The sequence below is a fragment of the Centruroides vittatus genome, unplaced genomic scaffold (assembly GCF_030686945.1).
Source record: "Centruroides vittatus isolate TY-2023 unplaced genomic scaffold, ASM3068694v2 contig_652, whole genome shotgun sequence".
NCBI classification, from domain to species: Eukaryota; Metazoa; Arthropoda; class Arachnida; order Scorpiones; family Buthidae; genus Centruroides; species Centruroides vittatus.
The window spans coordinates 75242-100078 of NW_027122406.1; the positions used below are offsets into that span (position 1 = coordinate 75242).

At 36.3% G+C, this 24837-nt stretch overlaps 1 protein-coding gene across 1 annotated transcript; it reads left to right on the forward strand.

Annotated features, from left to right (window-relative positions):
• The first annotated feature begins 23484 nt into the window (after positions 1-23484).
• On the forward strand, positions 23485-23964 carry LOC136979956 (KRAB-A domain-containing protein 2-like). The gene has a single exon (XM_067275986.1). The coding sequence runs from the start codon at positions 23485-23487 to the stop codon at positions 23962-23964; it is 480 nt and encodes a 159-aa protein (XP_067132087.1).
• The last annotated feature ends 873 nt before the right edge of the window (positions 23965-24837 follow it).

The following is a 24837-nucleotide window of genomic DNA, read 5'->3' on the forward strand; positions in this document are numbered from 1 at the left end:
TGTATGTGTTCAAGCATTGTACTGTTGGAAATGGCTTTTGGGATCTCCCCACGAGAGGCAACACATGCAGCTGCAGGATGTCACTAACATACAGCTGCACTGTCATATGTGATGAAATCTCAGACTATCACAGTAGCTGTGCGGAAGTGGGCTTTTACAAAATGTAGGCAGGATTGAGACATTTATCACGGGGCTTCCATTAAAACCTGTGACCGGTATTGAAAAATCATATTAATTTAAACAATTTTTATTTTTATTAAAAAGAATCAATCTTATTAAATATAAAGAACAGTAATTACTTTTTTTTTTACTTTTTTAAACACTAAAAGATATATTGGGTCATTTAGTGATACGGCATTTAAACTGTATTTTCGAATTTTTTAAAAAAGTAGGAAGTGTCAAATTTAATTTTTTTACTCGTTTTTCTTTCTATCACTATTATGGGTGTAATTGTAAATTCAAAAGTGTGAAAGCTTGAACAAGTTTAAGCGCTACAATCTATAGAGTTCTGTTGTACGCAAAAGGCAAATTTCGGGTGAAATATCTGCAAAAAACTTAAATGTGCCAAAAATATCCTATATGTACTGTACCTAATCAGAGCAAAAACAAACTGTAAAACAAATAATGTTTTTTTTTTTTATAGTTTTTTAGAAAGAATATCTAACCTTTATATTATAAGAGTACAAAGACTATGTCTTTATTAAATAAACCAGTAACCAGTCGTTCATTTTTCCAGGCAACATTGAAAATTCAAATGACGCCATCTGTTACCATATTTTTAAGTATTATAGGATGGCAAAAAACTTAATTTTTAGGGTAGGGATAGGTTTTATAAAAAGTTGTAAACGCTTATAACGAGTAATATCGTCAGTAATTAAGTCAGACTCCATGGGTGATACTCATGACTCCCATTAATTCCCCACCCATGATCTTTACTCACCAAAATTTAATGACATCTATCCTCAAAACGAAAGACCTTTGCGCAAAAGATTACAAATTTACGACAAAAAGCACAGCTGCAATGAGAGTAAACAAAATCGTGCCCCTCCTTCGCACACAATGACATCCATATATACAGAAATTCCCCTTCAAGGAGTCTTAGGTTTAAAGATGTAAAAAGCTTCGGGGTTCAGTTTTTGATCGATCGTCATACTTTTCCTGTGTTTTACATACAGGCCGGAAAAGTAAAACTTTAGATAGAATTTATCTGTTTGTTTTTTTTCAAAAACATCACTCTAAGCTGAACTAACATATACGTGTTTAATTAAAAATATACCTTTCTGAATTACTATCTGCACGGATTAAAATAAATGACTAAAGGGCAGCCTTCTGAATGAAAGAAATTAACAAATAGACTCGGTAAATTTATACATATAATGTTAATGATAATGATGATGATGATGATAATAATAATAATAATAATAATAATCAGCGCAGAGCCCAAACGGTTAGGAGTTGAAAGTTGAAATTTTGTACACAGTTAGGATACATCATGAGAACGTACACTAAGAAGAGATTTTTCGAAATTCCCACCCTGCGGGGGAGAGGGAAGAATTAAGGCTTACTGTGAAAACCTCGGCTTCTATTATACTAGTTTATGTGAGGTTTTTGCGGTTTTGATTGCGTTTTAATAGGGTACGTCACAGGGAAAAAGGGATGTGTACATTAAAAAGGATTTTTCGAAATCCCCTCCCGCGCGGGAGAGGTTGTTAACAATGAAAGTGGTAAGAGAAAGCGACGTTCAAGATATACAGGCGCAGATGCGGGTTTTTTTTTTGCGTTTTTGCGGGAAATCGAACAAATTTTTAGACCCATCTAAAAATTCTCTAATTAGTCTGGAAACAGCTAATTCTTGTATTCTGTAAAAACGGATAAGATTGGCTATAATGTAATAATCTTAATTTTCGCTAACGTTACTTTTTGCCCGAACAACGCCGGGCTTATCTACTAGTAATACTATATTTTAACTAATTCATATTTAAGCTTAAATCAGTGACATGTAGCTACGAGAGACTAAAGAGACAACATGATTGAATGCTGGTGTCTAAGCAATGAGTTTGACACGTGGAGTGAATTGGGTTTATTTCATGTGCCAAATATTTAAATACAATCTAGTTTCCCAAAAAAAAAGTCACTCCGAGTAGCAGATTACTCATGTTTCGTGTTTTCAGCAAACAAAACAAATTTGCAAAACATTTAAAATTAAATATTTATACAAAATAATTTTTCTTCTTATGATTAACTCTAATATTTAAATCGTGAATAAAAAGGAGCTATTGAAAAACCTGAAATTTTTATCAGGAAGTGATGATAAAAATGAAATCTAAAATACAAACCTAAACAAATTGAAGTAATTTCCTGTTACGGATCAGTAATGAGTTGAAATTTATGAATACTTTTAATTAAAATTTTAATTGGATATCTGTTTTATGTCATTTTCAATTAAAATATCAATGAAGTTCATAAATCGTTGCATGACGTCATCAAGTTTTGTTTTCGAATGTTTAGAATTAATATTATTTTTAAAATAAATGCCATTTCCATAAAGTTATATCAACGTTTTATAAACTTTTAAAGATAACGATAGCATTTTTCGGCGTTCTCCGATTACTGGCTAGCGTCACCATGTGTTTGTAGATAGGTAAAAACATATGGAAGAGTGTGTAGGATGCTATATACTAGTATAATGTGATAGGGTAAGGCAACGCTACACAAAGGCGATTAACCAAAGAGAGATGACTCCGAAGACGACATTCTATAAATGTCTTGATTTAAGTGTTAAGTGAAACCTGGGAAATTTTATGCAACCAGCTTTGGCGTCCAAACGTTCTCACCCAACAATGCCGTCATATTTTACGTGGCAGGGTAGCCATATAAGTTTTTTAAATTTTCATTAATCTTGAGAGTGAAGATGAGTCTAATAAACTCTAAATGCTAATAAGTAAAATGTTCATTAAGTCTTACCTCATTCTAAATATCAGACATGATACCCCTCTAATTTCTCACTTCCTTAACATTTAACTATCAAAATTTAATAGTATCAATACCCCTTATACACAATCTGCCTTCGCAAATTTCGTGTCACAATTATTACACTATCCTGACATATTAAACGAAACAGACTTCAGTACACACACACACACAAGCACAAACACACCCACATATATATAGAGTGGAGTCAGATGACGTATCTCGAGTGGAGTACGACTGAATGAAAATTTTACTCGTTATTTATATGTATAGTTTGTTAACAAACTTAATTCAATTGCCAAAATTAAGTCGTTTGTCTTTTTATAATACTCTTATGTACATAAAAGTTATTTTTTAATAAAATCTCATAATAGATGGTGTCACACATATTTCACTTATCATTATTAATAATGTGAAAGTTTTCTTTTAAACAAAATCCTTAATAGCTGAGAAAATTATGCGATTCGTAGCTAAATATTTTTCAATGATGATATTTTTAATTTCCGGTATTGATCTAAAGAAATATCGTGTCCGGAAGTCGAATTTTTAATTGAAATTTGGTATTATTAATTTAAATTTATATTACACTAAAAACAATTTGTCTTAAGATTGTTTTTCTAAAACTGCCTCCATTTACAATAAAATAATTATAAGAGTGTATTTTTCTTGCAAAAAACTCATTGAAATATGTTTATCTCAATCAAAAACAGACTACCTTTTTGTCATTTTACAACGTTTCATGCAAAACGAAAAAAAAAGCTTTTTCTATTTTGCAATGCTTGATAAATATGATCAGATGAAAAATCTTTTTGAGTTTCCGGTTAATTAATTAGAGCAGAACAGTGTGGCTGCATCTATTTCGAAAATTTATACGATAGTATCTGTAACTTGTCAGTTTTTTCGGATACCATGCAGTGGTGATATTCGAAATATTGAACAAGGGGTTCGCTAGCAGAAAATTTTTCCCTGACAATCACCGACAAATGAAATGGAAGTTTTGAATAGAAATAAATACAATACCTTTTCTTGCAACCGTATATCTAACAATCAGTGGGCAGTACCGTTAACGTAACGAGCCATGGGTGAAGGGCAGGTAACGTTAATATTTTAGGGCTGTCGACCTTTTTTTTTTTTTTTTTCTTTAGGCAGGGGTAATCTTTACCGCGAAATGGCGCTTCTGGAAATACACATGTGTCATCATCTCTCGAGATACATTATACTTTTTCTTTCGCTGTCCATAGCCCCGACACGTGTTTGACAGCCATCTTCTTGTATTATCTCACGCACGTGGCATTCTGAGATCTCTCTTATCACTGGATCTACTTTCAAAAACTCTCTTGAATCGATCTCGATTAAACCTCGATTGAAACGGTCGAGAGAGATCGCACCAAGACATACTCCCTGACCTTGCTCACAATCTAGATTGAAATGCGAACGGGGTATAAGGCTCTAGTTTAGTAGTATTACAGAGTATAATACGCATATTTTAATATATTTTTAAAAAAAAACAAACCCACTGAGAAATGTTCCGTGTGTTTAACAAGGTTCGGGAAACTGAAAATTTTAACAACGGGTTCGGCCAAACCTGTGCGAACCCGCCGAATATCACCACTGATACCATGTACTGTACATCAACTAATATTATATCTTTAAGATCAAATACCTTGACAGCCATTCCTAATGCCAAATATATGGAAACACTCAATATATAATGACCGTTCTTTGCAGCTTGAAATTAATGTGGAAAAGTTCTCGGTACATTTTCTAATCCAGGAAATGTTAGAAATGACAATAGACATCCGCTATAGCTCTACCCGAGAATAGATACAACAGGAATGCATATGATTATCAGCAGTTTGCGACTCTGTCCAGTAGGTTAAAAACTATGATTACCTACCATAAATAAATAATATATTTCTAACTTATTGGCATACTCATACATGTTTACAATTGTTCAAACGCTCTTTATTCTACAATAAATAGAAATTAAAACATCTGATATATTAAATATCTTACCTGTATTTTACATAGGAATTTCTTAGCCTAAAATTTTTCGTTTTTATATACTATTCGTAAAATTAACTGATTACCATATGTTATCGATGAATAATATAATATACTAGTTTCATTCGAATAGTAGCCGAAGTTTGTATACGAAGCTTTTGCAAAACTTCCAAATACAATTTATATACTGTATATACAATACAATAAAATACCATATCTTAATTAAGGTACATTTAGTACATGCCTTGTCCCGCATATGGCACTACCATATGCGAATAGAGAATATGTTTAGAATGGATATAAATATATACAAGTTATTTAAAATTAGAAACTATACAAAGCGAGCAAATACATATTATATCCAACGAATTAATTAGTAAATAACAGAAAATTCAATATAATCTCGACAATTAGGATTAATTAGTGGATTAAGATTACAATAAGATGGCTAAATTTTAACGCTTCAGTTATAGTATATTGATAAACTCAAAACTTACAATATGATTTCTAGAAGTTAATGTAAGAATTCCAGTGAAGGGACATAAAGTAAGAACAATACAATTATAATGGATACAAATATGTATATGTTAAAGTTATAAACACAACAAAAGTGGACGTATATTTTATAACAGAGAAATTGTTTGGTAGATAAAAGGAAATAATATAATCGCGACAAATAGGTTTAATAGGGAACTTAAGATGACAATAAACTAGATAAGTTTTAACGAATCAGTTAAAGTAAGTTATTAATCAAAAAACTAACAATATATTTTACAGGAATTAGCGTAACAATATCAGTGAGGTGACGAGCATGAATCAATAAGCGCGACAATCAAGTTTGGTATTGCAGAGCCCACATTGCTGATAATTCATAAGGTAAAATTCAAGTCCAAAATAAATTTGACAAATCAGTTGTTACCGGAAATCAAGGATAGCTCACCAAACTTTTTATCGAGGCTGGTGAAGGCCAAATAAGTCTCTATTGTTGTCAGGAAATCTCTATAATTACAGGACCAGTTGAAGCCCAGTTCTTCTTCGGGAAGTTTCAGCTCCAATCTTTCTCTCTCTAATGTAACGCATTCATATATATAATGACTACTGCTGTCTTCAACTTGGCTATACTGTATATAAATAGACATGGGTTGATAATTATAATAATAAGCGCGGAGCCCAAGCGGTTAGGAGTTGAACTTTAAAATTTAGTACATAGGAAACGCCAAGAGAATGCACAAAAAAAAGAGATTTTTGGAAATTCAACCCCTCCTTGCCCCGAGAGAAGAGGAGGATAATGTTAGTTTTAGTCAGTATAAACTGTAAATAATGAAATAATAATAGAACGAAAGCAAATAGTGGCATATATAGTATACATTTTTGCAGTTAATAAATATATTAATCATTTCCACCTTTCGGATAACTCGAAAACAATAAATTCAAAAAATAAACGAATTCGAACGAATATTTGAATTCGTTCCAAATTCGGAATATTAAATTCGAAATATAACGTTCCAAACAAGTTTTTTTTTTTTTTTAATTCTGGAATTTTAAAACAAAATGAATTTAGTAAATTAATCTGTGTGACAAGACAAATTTTTAAATTTTTACTATTAAAAAGTTAATTTTTGTTTATTTCTTTCAGAAAAACTTCCTTTATAGATAGTTTTTATTTTTTCACTTACATTCGATCAAATTTTTCTTTAATGCGAAATTCTTTCTTACTCCGAATGATACCAACTGAACGAATAGAATATATGTAGAACACAAGAATTTTTTTTTTATATAACTAGCAGGTAGACCCGGCGTTGCTCGGGCAAAAGCGACGATAGCGAAGATTAAGATTATTACGTTATAGTCACAAAAGAAAGAGAGTAATTTCATCAACAAGCTAAGTATTTCTAAAGAAAGGTCAAATTTGAAAATCAAATGTTCTAATATTGTTCGATTTTCACGACTTGTTCTGATTATATCCTTCAATTTTCATCGAATGTTCTAAAAAAAGGGTCGAGAAAAACCGAATTAATCTGTTTAAATTTGAAAATCGAATTGTTTAAATTTACTCTTTTTCTTCCCCCCCTCCAGTGCCCGTAAATGATGCACGTCTTTTTCTCTTGTTCTCCATTGTTACTTAACACTTTGGTACTTAAATTTGGTACCCTGTGTATGAAATTTCGACTTTCATCTCCTAACCGTTTTAGCGAAAATTAAGATTATTACGTTATAGTCAACCTTACCCGTTTTCACAGAATGCAAAAATTGGGTTTCCCCTGTTTCCAGACTAATTACAATGCATTCACGAGACGTACCCTAACTGTGTATCAAATTTCAACTTTCAACTCTTAACCGTTTGGGCTCTGCGCTTATTATCATCAACCCATCTCGATTATATTATAAGATTTAGAAAAATTCAGCTTATTTTTGGAATTAAGTAAACCTGAAGAAGAACCCAGAAATTTCTTGGTTACGAAAACGTTTGGTATTCGTCACATTGCGGTACTACACGCCGGTTAGAGATTGCAGTGAGTCTTACTTATCGATATCCCGGTGTGGTAAGCAGAAATCTAAAAATTCTCTAATTAGTCTCGGAAGATGACGGAACTAATTCTTGCACTTAGTGAAAAACGGGTAAGATCGGCTATATCTATATATATAATCAAGACGAGTTGATAATAATAATAATAATAATAATCAGCACCAGCGCCGGATTAAGCCTCTAGCGGGCCCTAGACAAAATTTAAATTGGGGCCCTATTTAAATAAGTTGCTTCTAAACAAATCTTATATAATGTGACATTAGCGTAGCTAGCATGGGTGACACCCAGTGCAGATATCGTGGTGTCACCCCAAGTCACACCGTAGTGTCACCCTTTTTAACTGTTTTATAAAACACTATTGAATTGTAATAACTTCGCATTCGAGCAACTTGAACGCTACATCGAATATGCGATGTTGCGACGTATAAGTAAATTTAGAAAATGAATCATAACCATACATCAGTATTACTATGAGAGGTGGCCCTAGGAATATTTCTAGATGGTGCGAGAGATCTCGTGGCGCACGGGTGGCTGTTGACATTTTTTTTTTTTTAGGCAATGGCTAATGAAGCCGAGCCCCTCCGAATTACGGGCCCTAGACATTTGCCTACTTTGCCTATTCGATAATCCGGCCCTGATCAGCCCAGAGCCCAAACGGTTAGGAGTTGAAAGTTGAAATTTGGTACACAGTTAGGGTACGTCACGAGAATGCACACTAAGAAGGGATTATTCGAAATTCCTCCCCACAGGGAGAGGGACAGGATTAAGGCTTAACACTTCCATCAACAATGGAAGTGTTAAGTAACAATGGAAGTGTTAAGAGAAAGCGACGTGCAAGACGCATGTGCAGTTTATCCGTTTTTGTGGGAAATCAAACGTATTTTTAGACCTATCTGAGTCCAGGGCAAAAGTTTATGCAAAGTCTAACGTAGCTACTGCGCAGCTACGTAAGATCACGTGCCGATTTAAAACGTTTTTTTCCGTTAAAAAACCGTTATGAAATGGACCTCTCCGAGTTGTGCTATAATCGGGATAAGGAAATTGATTCACAGGGGCTTTTACTATTTTCAAGGTCAGCTGTAGACTGACAAAATCGCTTCCGTAACGTTACCTGCGTAACCTCACCCGTTTTTATTTTAAAATTGTAAAATTGCGACCACTGATTGTCAGAAATCGTAATTGTATCTTTTATTTTCATTCATTTTCTTTATAACGTTTTAACTACGTTTATTTTTTAAATTTTATACTACTTGTAATTATGTAAAAACTACTTTTATGTCATTATTTTTATTTTCATTTTCATGTTTATCAGGTTTAATTTTTTGAATGTTGTACAGTTTTACTTAACACGAGTGGCAGCTTCTCCTAAAACACAGAACTTCTACGAGACAGCAATCATTGCAGGCTTACAGTTGTTTATCAGTGGGAAAGATGCCATTCAGGAACCATTTTCGATATATTAAAAAATAAATAAATATACACACTTTTTTAAATTTTTAATGAATATTTCTTTCAATAATCAAAAGGTACACATTTTTCTGAGCATTATTTCGAAAGAAGCTTTGCAATGAAGGGTTAATTCGGAGACCTACTCTTTCAAATTCCAGATTTTAAAGAGAAACAACAGATTTTTCTTCCCAGTTGTTGGTAACATGTTTCATCCTTTTCATTACCAATCCACTTTTAATAATAGACTAGAGCCCTGCCCTAGGACCGACGAGTCCACGACGAAACATCATAGGCAACATTAAAAAAATATATATCATCTTGAGGAAAAACTTTTAAATTTATATATAAAAAGCTTATATATATATATTCGTAAGGTTCCAATTTTTTTCTAAGTAAACGGGTTCAACTGATAAGGTGATATGTCTCAGTGTTTTCCACACCTATGTTTCGCTTCTTGCCACTTTTTCCTTCTGATTTTGAATTCCCCTCCCTTTTCGCAAACTCACGACTGTATTTTTAAAATAAGCCAAGACGATTAAATACAATTAAAGAAAAAAATATATTTCTCTTACAGACAATACATATAAAATGTGTCTTTTATCTAGACGTTTTTTCTCACGCAGTTGAGGGATAAGACAATTCCACGGCGGAGTCGACCTTCTATTTGAGGCTTCTCGTCCGCCTCACAATGTGAAATAGTCCAATAGTTCAAGTGGAATTGTCTTATTCCTCAACTGCGTGAGAAAGGACGTCTAGATAAAAGACATATTTTATATGTATTGTCTGTAAGAGAAATATATTTTTTTCTTTAATTGTCACGACTTTATTATTTACTGATTAAGTCTTGCATAATATTACAGAAAACGTCTACCTGTAGTGGCAAATTACTTTATATCAATCATTAAATTAGCCATGTTATAGCCCGATATTTACGGCGTTCGTTGGTTATTTCATTACAGAAAACATCAACTTTGTTTGCTGATAGTTTAGGCAGAAATGTTTTCTATGTATGAAATGAAGCAATCAAATAAATAATGGGTAGACCATGAAAAATTTGTCAATTTACATGTCGATTCTGTAAATTGTTCCTATTATGATATAAAAACTTTACATAATAATACTTAAAACTATATCCATATCAACTCCCGAATGTTATAAAATCGCAAATATCAAAAATTTTACAATTTTCACAATGCGTATCATCATATTATATTTTTATACTTTTTCTGGCGTGTTGAGTATCACGCAACAAAAAAAAATCGTGACGCAATCAAACGAAGCGATTTCATTTATGTAAGGCCGCCGACAGGTGGGATCAGTTAATCCCGCGTCAGGATGAACCTAAGGGACGTTCGCATGTGGGTGTGGCGAAGGAGGCAAACGATGACAAGTGTTTTACACAAGGAAAACCGTTTATTGGATAACATATATGCTTGCATCCACAATTGACAGTCCACTTCTCTATAGTTTTTCCGAGAAGCAAGAACTTCGGCTTCGATCGTAGCCCCGGGGCGGACGAGATGAAGTCGCTGAGATGCTGAGGCGTCCTTAGCGGCAACACAACACAGATCACTGAGCACGTCTTCTGGTCCGGAGGAGACTTCCCTCCGACCTTGGAGATTCCGATTTTTATAATTTTTCGGTCACTATTCCAATTTCCGATTAGTCCCTCCTTTGTTTTTGGGCGAAATTCGGGACGACTCGAGTCACGGGAAAGGTCCGATTCGGGGTGTCCATCTGGCGCCCTTTTGACCATTGTGTCCGAGGATTGTTGATAAATTTACAAGGCTCGAACTCATAATTTAGTCCGTTAATTGCGATTTCTGTCATCTAGGAACTTTTACGATGCAAGCGCGATGTTTTTCTATCTATTAAAACTGTCCCCCCTATCGAAGTTGTCTTCTTAAATTGACTATTTATGAGCACTCGAGTCAGAATTTCACCTATTTATGAGCTTTTGTGTCGTAATTCTATTTATGTGTTTTGTGTCAGAATTCTACCCTTCCCTTTCACCATGACAGATCGTTTGTAACACGTGTTCTGACACGTGTTCCGACACTCGTTGTTTATATTTTGCATCGCGATGTCTAGATCAAGAGTTTTTCTTTCTATGTAATCTATTGTCATAATTTAAACGCAAGAATTTCGTGATTTACACTATTTCGGGCCTAGTCTGGAAACTCACATTTATAATTATTGGGAATTTAGCTCGGGCTGTCGTTTTGTTGTGCCGCAATGAAAAATAAATAGATAATAAATGCAAATTATAGTTAAAATTATTTTTATAAGATTAATTTAGATTATTAGATTGTAAAAGGAATGATAGCTTCGCTACACGATTGTCGCGTCGCAATCATTCTTTTATTTATATGTAATTCCATACTTTTTAGGTTCAAATTAGCTAACTTCTAGTTGTTTTATTCTGTTTGAACGAATAAGCATCTTAGAATTGTCTGGTGGAAAATTGAATGCGATAAAAACTGTTCCTTCACGTAAATCAAGGTAAAACTGTAAACAAACGTTAGATAATCACTATTTTAGTCGTTTTCCATCTCTAGTTTAGCTAATTTTTATACTTATTGACGTTATTTAAACGAGTAAGAGTTTTGTGAAAAACATTACGTGGTAAAATCGCCCACAAAACCAAAATAATTTTGGTTTAATTTTTGTCTTCTGATTACTCAACATCAGTAAATTTTAGTAAATTTTTAGAATGGAAGCTTTTGATAAGACATCTTGTAGTCTAAGTGAAGTTAATTTATAGCTAAAAAATGACGAAAATAGCCATTTTTAACGTTTATTTACACGTTCTGACTCATTGGTTCGTCCGGGACAGACGGTTCTAAAAGAACGATCATTCGTTGAAATTGATTTAGTCATAATAGAAATCACCAATTACAGAGTAAAAGGAATATAAATAAAAACTTTTTTTGTTTACAAAGTAATAAGACACTTAGCACCTTGTTGTCATTGTGGGGAGTGAGTAGTAGCTCAAATGACAGTCTGTTGCAAAAGTAATAAATTTTTACTGACCTTAACACACAATCTACTCCTCTCCAATTACTAAGAATAACAAGTGGGAGCACTTGTTTAAATGGTAATAAAACACTTGGCAGTTTATTGTTGAAATGAATTGACTTCTTCCGCTCTTCTCGGCTTATTGTAAAAGCAATAAACACTTAACACTGGACCCTGAAACACGATCTATTGCTCTCCGATTACAAAGAAACCGATGTCAATCGGTGAAGGTTGAGATAATCTACTGCTGAGTGAAACTTGATATGTTTATTTTTTAGCTGTATCTAATTACAGAAAAATAAACGTAGATAAAACGTTATAAAGAAAAGTATGAAAAAAAAAGATACAATTACGATTTCTGACAATCAGTGGCCGCAATTTTACAATTTTAAAATAAAAACGGGTGACGTTACGCAGGTAACGTTACGGAAGCGATTTTGTCAGTCTACAGCTGATCTTGAAAATAGTAAAAGCCCCTGTGAATCAGTTTCCTTATCCCTATTATAGCGCAACTTAGAGCGGTCCATTTCATAACGGTTTTTTTACGGAAAAAAACATTTTAAATCGTCACGTGATCAGCTTACGTAGCTGCTCAGTAGCGTAACACCAAGAACAAACTTGTGCCCTGGACTCATTCTCGTGCGATATTCCACGGTCGCTAGAACGTGTTCTTATATACAAGTTTATAAAAGGCTTGCTAGGGACATAAAATCTGTTTCATTAATTGCAATGAAGAATCCTAAAATGTCATAAGTGTCTATCTAAGTGTAAAAAAGAAAAGTTCGACTTCGGATTTGATATATAGAGGAGTTGAAATGGCAATATCTGTGCACACTGATGCGAGTGAGTGTGCCTAGAGAAATTTAGGCCTAAGAGTCAAAAATAAAAAGAGTGTTCAGTGCACCTAACGAAAAATAATTGCAAAAAACGAAGAAAACACACGAACAAAGCAAAGAAATCGATAACAATTGCTTTGTTCTTGAATCGCCTGTTTATGTCAATAAAAGAACGCTGGAAGTTTGGATCGTTAGGTAGTGGTTCTGTGTGCTCCGTCTTTCGATCGTCGCATCGGCGTCAGTTTTGATTGTCCTAGGATATATATACATCGTTGGAATCGCATTGGCGAGCTCTTTCGTATGGTATATGGATTTTTGGGATCGGACGAGAAGTTTTCGAATTGCGACTTCCGGAAGATTTTGGACTTCGTACAAGTTTTTTTTTTTTCGGCCCGCAACTGCAAGTGGGTTTTTTTTTTTTTTTTTTTTTTTTTTTTCTTCATATGTCGCTGGATGGGGACAGTGCAGGGATCACGTGGGTGTTCCCAATTTTCTGTTGCGGCCGACCGTTTGGTTGTTATAACGGTTTTTGTGTTCGTTTTTTGTTCGGGTAACATCGACCCCTCCGTCTTGTTGTCGGGGATTTTGTGGACGGTTTTTTAATTGTCATACTATGGTCTGCATTTGGTGTAAATTTGGTTATGGTCCGAAAGTTAATTACTTAGTTGTGGCGGTTTTTGTGGACAGGGAACTGTTTATACACGTGTATCGGCCGAGAGTATCCATTCGGCGCGTAGTAAGCCGTTTGGCGTGTAGTGAGCTGCTCGGCGTGTTCTGAGCCGATCGGCGTGGCTAGTCAAGTCGGCGGGCTCAGCTTATCGGCGCGGCTTTTCTGCGTTTAGCTGTTCGGCTTTCTCTTTTTCGTAAGCGGCTCTTTGCATTATATTTCCTGGTTAGTATCCTAGTGATGGATGACTCAACCTCCAACAACAGCTTTGTGGAAGAAGAGCTCATTAGCTCCATAAATGACCATTTAGCTACAATTCTAGGCTGCATCAACACAGATAGTACCACTTCAATAAAGGTGGCTGACCGCGCCCGTGCCCGGGAAGCGGCGGTACAGATGCATGCAAAGGCTAACCAGATCTTTGGTTTAGTCCTTGGATTAAGGGAAGCTATAAAACACAAGGACCAGACGCCTAGTGCTAAAACTATCTCTTACTCTGAAGTTTTAAAAAAGAACATACGCCCCATGAGCGCAACCACTAAATTAATTGCTGAAAATTCTGCAAAGCTGGATGGAGTTAAACACCCGTCTAAGAGTAGTTATAGCGTAGTGGTTACCCCTACTACCCAACCGGGGAAGGCCACTCCAATAGCGGAGGAGACTATGAACCTCCTTCAAACTTACATCAACCCAAAAGAACTGGGCATCAGAATCAAACAAATAAGACCACTGCAAAGTGGATCGTTGGACATTAAACTCTCGGAGGAGCGAGACTGTAAGACACTCCAGGAAGCAATCCAATCCAACTCTAACTTACATGGCAAGATATCCATTAACAACAGAAACAAGAGACCACCGAAGTTAATATTATTCAATGTCCCTGATAGTATAGGAGACGAGGAACTGGCTGAGGAAATCCTCAGTCAAAACACACAAATAACGGAACAGGCATACAGCCCGGAAGGAATTCCAGTCATAAAAATAAACCGTAGTTTTAAAACTAAACAAAATGCAGAAACCAGACATGTCATTCTCACAACCCAACCACACACAAGAAACATTATTATGCAAACTGGTCGAATTTATGCGGGATGGTCCTCGGTAAGGGTGGACGACTTCATTCCCACCCTCCGCTGCTTCAACTGTTCAGGCTTCGGCCACACATCTCACACCTGTCAAGAGAGGCAAAGATGCAGTTATTGTACTAGGCAGCACAAGTTCAAAGACTGCCCGAACTTGCGAAAAGACCCAAGGTGCGCCAACTGTAAACTGTTTAATAAAAATGTCCCTGAGGAAAAAAAGATCAGGGACGACCACAATGCGTATGATAACAACTGCCCACAACTAAAAAAGTACAAGGCTAATCAAGTGATTAGGACAAACTATGAATAGCTATACTTAGCCCTCAGCTGCACTTTTGAACCATCATAATGGCTTCTAATAAGGACATCAACCTGAACTCTTCCCATAGCCAGTTGGACGATAAATTAAGGATTCTGCAAATTAACTTACAACGTTCTAAGGCGGCTTCCACGGAAGCCCTACAGACAGCTCTGGACCGGCAAGTGGACATACTAGTCATTCAGGAACCCTATTGTTATAATCAGAAAATTGCTCTTTTCGGCAGTCTCCCTACCTACTATCATAACCATCCACAGGAAAACCCCCGCACTGGGGTTATCATCATCAACCGTAGCCTCAATGTCCAGCTTGTTTCTCAACATACTAATAAATATTTCACTACCACCCTCATCAACTGGGCAAACACCACCATGGCGGTTATTTCGTTTTATTGTCCTCCGAGCGAGGACATTACCGGTCCCCTAGACGACCTGTACCAAACCACACATCAGCTGAGCAATCTCCCGACCCTCATTGCTGGGGACTTTAACGCTAAGTCCCAAGTTTGGCATAGTCCCTATGAGGATCCAAGGGGCTACCAGGTAGTTGAACTCATTAACAGACTAAATCTTCAGTCTCTCAACACGAGTCCTCTCCCAACCTACTCCTCCCCAACGGGGGAGAGTTGGGTGGACATTTGTATAGCAAACCGGCACCTTCTACAACGCAGCATCTCTTGCAACACACTAAGCGATCATTCGGCCAGCGATCATGGTTACATCGAGACCATAGTGGACATACCAAGCATTACTAGGAACTTAAGGATAAAACAAATTACAAATTGGAACAACTACAAAGAAAATGTCAGCAAATACTGGAACCCTGACTCCATAGCCCTAATCGAGGATACAGAAGATCTAGACGGGATTATAAGTAATCTCCATTCAGTCATCCATAAGGCCTATCTGAGGGCCACAAAAGTAATTGCAGTAAATAACTCCGCTCCCTGGTGGACAAAGGAACTCAGCGTACAGCGGACCTCACTAAGGAGGGCCAGAAAACGGTTCAGGCGTGAGGCTGATCCAGAGAGGCGGCAGGAACTTCGCCACGCATACCTGGATCTCCTTAGGCATTATAAGACCAATATTAATAAAGCCCGGACAGAATCCTGGAGGCGGTACTGCACTGAGGCCGGGAGGGGGAACCCATGGTCCACCCCATACTACATCGCCACAGGGAAAGTGAAAAAGACACAAGTTCCTCATAATTTTAAAAACAACACAGACTACAGTATCTCATTCGACAGCACCTATTCTGACATAATTAAGGACCTCTTTCCTGAGGACGATCCGTCAACTGATAGTGAGCAACAAAAAACTGTTAGAATCAACAGCTCAACACCCACCTCCATCTCAAACGATAAAATGTTCACCTACAGAGAAGTCGACCGGGAATTCAATAAGCTTAAACTGAAAAAGGCCCCCGGGCCCGATGGTATTCTCCCAAAACTGGTCAAGCTAGCTTACGAGGCAATACCAACTACCTTTGTCATTATTTATAATAAGTGCTTGCAGCTGGGCTACTTCCCCACATTGTGGAAGACTGCCTCTATCAAATTGATTCCCAAATGCGACAACCCCTCGAAACCCACCGATTATAGGCCCATCTCTCTCCTACCGGTCATCGGAAAGATCCTAGATGGCCTTATGGCCAATAGGCTTCAGTTTCACTGCGAATCCAACAAATATATTCACGATAACCAATTTGGTTTTAGGAAAGGGAGGAGTACGGTTTCCGCACTGGACTCAATAGTTAATTACATTCGGGCTGCCAAGAATAAAGATGAGCACACAATGCTCATCACAATAGATTACCGCGGAGCATTTGATCATGCGTGGTGGCCGGCGATTCTCATGGCCATCAAGGACGCCAAGTGCCCAAGGAATCTTTTTGCTCTTACCAACAGTTACCTACAGAACAGGACCATCAAGGTCATAAATAACAACGTCACTTTTCTCGAAAAAAGGATCAATAGGGGCTGTCCCCAGGGCTCCAGGGCGGGTCCCTTCCTGTGGACAGTCATGTACAACAGCCTATTCGATATTCAGGGAAAGGTTCCAGCAGATTACAATCTCCGAATCCAGACATACGCAGACGACACCATCTTGGCTCTGTCTCACAGGAATCAAGAAGTACTACAATCGAGAGCTAATGATATCCTGAAGTCTGTCTCCCAATGGAGTCAAAACAATAAGCTAATTATCAACAGTGGAAAATGTTCATGTACGGTCTTCCCCAGGTCGACCCCCCTAAAAAAGGGACCCACTGTCAAAATAAATGGTAACAAAATTAAGAATCAGGATACGGTCAAGTATCTAGGAGTAATACTAGATAACAAACTGACATGGAAACAACACGTACACTATACGTACGAAAAAGCTATTAAAGTCCATCACTCCTTAGCCTCCATAGCCCGCAACAAATGGGGCTATAATAGTAGAGCGTGTAGACTACTCTACACTATGGTGATCGAGCCCATTCTCACGTATGGCTCGGAAATCTGGGGAGTTTCCATCTCCAAAACACATATCAGAAGGAAATTGCTCTCTGCCCAGAGATTGGCGGCAATAACAATCACAAAAGGGTACAAAACTGCACCTACGGATGCCCTCCTGGCAATTGCCAGCCTACTGCCTGTGGACCTGGTCATCAGGGGAAAATACTGGATCTACAACCAGCTCAATCTGACCGCCGATAATAGCAGCCAGAATTATTTCAATGAAGTAGCTACCCGCCTTGACATTAACCCCATCGCCATTGATATTCACCAGCATCTTACAACCCATAATCTGGACCTAAACCAACACCATCAATATAACTTCCATCCGTCCTACTCAATTGACGACCTTTTCTCCCCTGATAACACTGCGCCCCATTCTGGTGTGTGTATCTACACAGACGGGTCTAAGTCTGATTCCGGTGTGGGGTGCGCGTTTGTGATAATGAGCGGGAACTCCACTTTGCACCAGGCACACTACAGGTTGGCAGACCATTGTTCTGTTAATCAGGCCGAATCTCTGGCCATCTACAAAGCTCTCTTATGGATATCGACTAACAGCACGCAGCATAACATCAAGAAGGCAACGATTCTGAGCGACAGCAGGGTCGCCCTGCTCCAGCTCAAGAAGCTTAATTCCAGCCTCACCATCATAAGGGATAGTCTCACTCTACTGAGTACACTAAACAGCATTATTTCTATCAACTTCGCCTGGGTTAAGGGCCACTCGAACGTTATCGGCAATGAGAGGGCAGACCTCTTGGCCCGCACCGCCCCTAATAGAATTGTTAAATTCCACTTCAATCTCACTCCACTCTCCTGGGTGAAACTCAAGATTAAAGAGCATTCTTGGATAAGCTGGCAAGCCCGTTGGGACAATAGTACAACGGGAAGACTCACGCATAACTTCATTCCCTCTGTCAATCCCCAGAGCACAACCACCCACCGGACTCCTTCCTTCAGGACTACACAACTACTTACTGGTCACGGAAACTTCCGTAGTTATCTACTGAGGTTTCATAATAAAACAGACGGAATGTGTCCATGCCCCCTCAACGAGGGAGAAGACCCACAACACATTATTTACCACTGTCCTCTGTATACGCAACAGAGGAAAAAACTCTACAACATCATCCGGAATGAGAACGAGCTGTGGCCACTGCCTTTGAAAACTTTTATGGTCAACAAGAACATTTACATGGCTTTTGTGAACTTTTCCAAGGAAATAGGCATTCTGGACCGAACATCATAGTTCTCTTGTATACTGGGTAACCTTCGTTATTGCCTACGGGTACTCCAATTTAAGCCTACAGGTACTCTACACTTCTACACGCGCATACCATTGTCGTCGATCTCAATGCTCATTTAACTGCTTGTCGGGAATATTTTGTAATGCATACTCCACCCTACTGTCGCGACCCAGGGGACACCTTATCCCTCTCTGTATTAGTCTGTCCCCCACCTTTGTAACCAATATGCTCTGTTCCCCTTTGCCCACTCAGACAGTCTATATGTCGCGCCTACTCGTTTTTTGTACATAACTATATATTGTATATATTTTGTCATTTGTAATTTTAATTTTTCTTAATAAATGCGATGCAGGCGCTCATGAATCCCAACCTCCTTCTCCACTATCCTATCAACCTTCCCTTCTCCTTCATTCTCACCTCTTCAAACACCTTTCTACCTCTTATTTCCTTTTCCGGCTTTTGGGCTATACCTCCGAGTGCGGCCCTCCTTAACCCTAACCCAATGTTTATGTCAATAAAAGAAGGTTCGTCTCTCTGTTTCGTTCATTGCAAAGATTGTCTCCAGTACTCTGCAGGTAAAACTATCTCTTTTGCATGGCCGGTAGGTACGAGGATAGGCTCTTTTGTTTCGAAAAGTTCAAAGTTCATCTGTCCGGACCGTCAGGTACAAGTATCGTCTTTTCTACGCCTAAAAAGTTTATGACTTGCTTTTTTCTTTCTGGCTCCGCTTCAGTTCTATCGCGATACGACAAAGTCGCACGATGTCCTAGTAATGCCAGAGAATTTAAGACGTATTTAACATACCTTTATCTGTTACTATTACAGATGCAATTTAATTTCAAACACACCAATCACTGCAATACGCCTCAGCTTTGGGGCCGAATTTACAGTTTATCTTTACAACTCCAGTGTTAATTTTGTCTTTTCTCTTCTCCCTCTTTTTGTCTTTTTACTTTCCTGACTGTTATACATAACAGAGGGAAAGTATGGCGATCGGTCAAAAATGATTTCCCCACCAATAATTTAATATTTTTGGATTCAGGAGTTTTTGAAACGTTTGCACGTTTCATATTACCTCATTATATCATGCAACTTGTTAAAATAGAAGAGGTATTAACATTTACATATATAGTGAATATTGTCAGTGAGAACTCAAATAAAAATATATGTTAAACTAGAAATACCATAAATATTTAATATAATGAACTCAAAAATTTTAACATTTTTAAAAATCTACATTCACAAAACGCTACAAGCAGTTCCAGTTTACCCTATTCAAAACTATAAATTAAAACCTTATTTTACTAAAACATATTTTTTATATAGCAAGACTTCCACATAAAAAATTTTTAAATAAAATTAATTGAGAAATGCTAATTCTCTTACACTTACCTTGTTCTATGCTTCTTGATGATACGTCAAAACTGTGAATTATCAGAAAAATGTACAGTACAGACGAATATGTAATATTTTTCCTGTCCCTGAACAATATTACCTGTGCAAAATATTAACTACCTAAATATACTTATTTGTTGTTATTTACAATGCATTTTCATTTCTCGTTGTTATAGAGATAGAAATTTGATTAATAATTGTAATCGATTTAATTATTGTGAACAAAATGAAATTTTGTGGACTAAGTTGGCCTTCAAATTGAATATTGGCAGCATTTCGAATGACTCGTGAAAAATCATAGTTGGATTTTTCACACAAAATTATTTCATTAATACTATCCTTTAAAATTGGTCGTTTGCTACCTTTCGAGATTCTATTTACGTCCATATTTTTCGCTAAACTTCAAATAATTCTTGATCGTATAAGTCGATTTTTATTTTTAGTAGTGGATTTTATTCACTCAGCAGCTTATTTAAATTTGTTTGACACAGTTAATCATTTTTAATCACAGATTTATTTTTTCATACAAATCATCATGTTTTAGCCATAAAACAATAAAACAGATTAGCATAGGTTTAATAACGTTATTATTATAACAGGTATTCAAATAATCAATAAGTTTAGTCTGTGTGGGTAGCAGGAAAAGTTCTACAGCAAAGTTATTGAATGTGAGCTTGTAATTTTAATTTTATTTCTACTAAGAATAAAGAAGATTTTCATACAAAGTGTAAAGTATTCAAGCGTAAGTAATTAAAAATGTATAATTTTAATTCAAATATTACAATTGAAGTTATAAATAGTATGAAAATATAGGTCGAACACATAGTCTCTAAATCAATATTATATAAGACAACGTTTCTTTATTTCCTTACTTTATTTTTCAAGAAATAATAAACGACTTAATTAAACATTGTAGTCACAATCACACACGAAATTAAAGTTTTAAATTAAAACTTTTACATTTCCCAACTGGAACAGAAATCGATTTAATTATTATCAACCAAATTTAATTTCGTTGACAATAATTAAATCGATTACAACGTTTAATTAAATTTCTATCTCTATAACGACAAGAAATGAAAATGCCTTCCACATAACAACAAATAACCAGAATATTTACGTATTTTTCACGGGTAAAATTGTTCAGAGACAAGAAAAGTATTAAATACTTATCCGTATATTTTTCTAATAATACACATTTCTTACGTATCATCAAATAGCATAGAACAAAGTAACTGTAAGAAAATTACCATTTCTAAATTAATTGTATTTACATATTTTTTATGTAAAAGTCTTTTTATATGAAAAATACGTTTAGAGTAAAATAAGGTTTAAATTTATAGTTTCGTATAGGGTAAACTGAAACTTGCCGTAGCGTTATGAGAATTTATAATTCTTACAAAATTTCAAACGTCTGAATTCTCTTGAAACTTTATACTAAATTTCTGCAGTAACATAAGTTTAACATATATTTATATCTGAGTTTTTACTGACAATATTCATGCTATATGTAAGCTGTAATACACGTCTCTTCTATTGAGGTGCATGATATTGTGAGGTAACACGAAATGCGCGAATTCAACACATGGGTTAATCGGAAGAATAAAAAACAGCATTATCCTGAGAAAGAGGTATACTTTATTATATGACTGTTTCTTTGTTTGTTTGTATATTTTACTCGTTTATTTATGCGTATATTTTGTTTATTTACTTAATCTTACAACATTCAAAAAATGAAGGAGATAAACACCGTTTCCCCCTTTTCAACTATTGTTATGTGACAGTTGTTACCTTACTACATCACTTCAATACACATAATTTCTACTCTACATCAGAGAACAAAGTCTAAAAATAAGCAGTCGAGCTTATCTCTCATTATATAAACTTCCTCCGGAATAAAATCATGATTGGTCAGAGAAAAGCGTAAAACCAAAGGGTATGACAGAAAATCTGGCAACAAGTTGCATAACTTTTCTCAAACATCTGGTGGCGCCATCTTTTATGATATTTTACAAAAATGAACTTGCATGTCATTACAAATGACCAAAAGCATGATTCTGATGGTAGGAATGGGTTATACATTAAAAAAAATGTTAATTCTAATAAAGGGTAAAATGGCCATTAATTCAGACTATAATGGAGATATGACCCGAACCCCCGTATTTCCCCATCCTGTGGACCTTTAGCAACTAAAAGTAAAAAGCCTAAACCTCCCTAATTCACAAACCTCCTTGCAAACTTACAGAAAAATTAAAAAAGCACAGGAGTTATTTAGCTTCAAATAGAGTAAACAAAATTGTGCCCCCATACACACACATTAATATTAATATATATTTTATAATTTAATAAATTTATCTTCCATTTTTGTGTAGTTCCAGTCCACTTCCAGAGCCGCAAAAATATACGAGATATAAATCAACTCACTCCATATGTTTAAGAGTTGAGAACAACCATAAATAACTTATAACCAGTTGGAATTCGGTCAATAAAGATGTTCATTCGATAATTTTAAACAAAATTTATTCTTACTGGCAAAAGAGCTTACTTTGTGTAATTAATTGGCTTCTTTATAAACTCTCACGTGTTCGATTTAGCTACGTGGCTCTTATCTATCGAACAGAATGATAAGTTTGAAAATATTATCTAGAAAATATTTACTTCACTTGTACTTCACACTCACAAGTTAAAAGTCACAAGTTAATTAAAGTTCTGCCATATATATATGTTACTGTAGATGCTCGAACTATGGTAAATCCTAAGATCTTCCAGTAAAACCTAGGATTTACCAACTTTTTATGATAAAAGTCCGAAATGTTCTGCGATCATCGTTAATTTCGAACTTTTACCAGCATTCACTCGGTATATCTTAGGTTATACCTCAGAGACATGGTAAATGTTGAAAAGATAGTCCCCGCTACCCTCACCTCACCACGCTGCCGCCTTCGCTCACCGCATTTCATCGTTTGACACGTTAGAACGCGCTCGTTAATTCTAATCCTGTTTGAGATTTCGCTGTCTAAAAGTTATTTATGAATTAAGATGAGTGTGAAACGGAGATTTTATGAAATAATAGACGAGCTCGTGTCAAGCAAGAAAGATAATAACTTTTAACTCAATAGGGACAAATATACGCAAAGTGTTTGGAGGAAGTAAAATCTGCAAAGAATATGAAAAAGAAACTAGCTGTTCATTACAGGCGTATAAAGCGTTACGACATTTTGACTATAGGCGGCGAAGAAAAACTAATTGCGCCTATGAAAGAGAAGAATGCAGAACTAAGGTATTACATTTGTTACGAGGACTTTGAATAAGTCCTCGTAACAAATTGTAACAAATGTTCGTAACAAATAATCGTAACAAATGTTGAATGCATTCTCGAAGAAACGCATGTTGCTGTTGGCCAAGGTGGAAGGACACGGATGCTTAAGGAATGTAACCGCAAGTATAAAAATGTAACAGTTGAGGCTACTATGACATATTTGAAGTTATGTCAACCTTGCCAAAAGAAACAGAAGACTTTGAAAAGGGGCATTGTCGTCAGACCTATACTTCACAGTGAAATGAACTCGCGCTCTCAGGTTGATCTAATAGATCTACAAACTACTCCAGATGAAAATTATAAATTCATTTTAGTTTACCAAGACCATCTTACCAAATTTGTGATCTTTCGTGCGCTTCAAACTAAACGCGCCGTAAAAGTTGCAAACCATCTTTTGGATATTTTCACCACTTTTGGAGCACCGAGCACCTTCATTCCGATAATGGTCGAGAATTCTCTAACCAAGTTATTGAGAGTTTATGGAAAGGCAAGACATAGCCAAAGTCAAGGATCAGTGGAACGTGCTAATCAAGACATAGAAAGTATGTCAAGCACCTTGATGGAAACCAATCAGATATCAAAATGGTCAGAGGCGATGAAAAATAGAGCATATCACAAAGGAATCCAATGATCCCCCTACGAAGCAATATTTGGTTGTCCAATGGGCCTTGCAACTTTAGCAATCCCTAGTGATATAATTAGAATTATAAGATCTGAAGAAGATTTAGAGAAATTGTTGCATTCGGATGGCAATACGGAACAAAATAATGACGTCGAAAATGCAATCTAACAGGATAAGAAAGAAAGCATTATTGAAAATGAGTACTCATAGATTTATTTCCAAAACCCACATTTACTAACCGTCTTTAGTAAAACTTAGCATGTACTGTACCAAATCCTAATGGTAAAAGCCCGGAAAATCATCTCACTTTATAAAAATCCTTACATTTACCAACTCATGTTGGTGTAGGGATTTGGCCCCTTCTGAACCCGACTCGCTTCTCTCGCTGTGGGTCAGGATGACGCGAGAAAGCCTTTACCGTATGGGGGTAGTGGTTTAACGGACGCAGAGGGATTCATACAGAGACCGCATTTACAGAATTTACCGCGTTTATTTTATATAAAAATATATGTTTACAAATAAGTGGGATACACTGTCCAATTTTTAGGATGTGTTTCCAAACGATGAAGGATCTTTCCAAAGGACGTTCGTCGCTCTATCTGGAGAAGATCCCGTGGAGGAGGAAGTGTTAGCTGAGCTCACGTCGTACACAGTTCCGATAAATCCAAATTCTGTCGGGTGGAAAAGTCTCTTGCACTGCCTGTTGAATGGAGAGTGGGAAGTTCATTCCCCTCGTTCCTCTATCGCTCCTGTTGCCTTTGTTCCTTTCTCTCCAACAATCTTGTTGATCTCCCAGACTGTTATCTCCCAACCTCCCCGGGTCCTGGGGGCTCCAAGCTTTTATACCAAATGTTTCCCCGAAATTCCGGGATTATGGTTGGT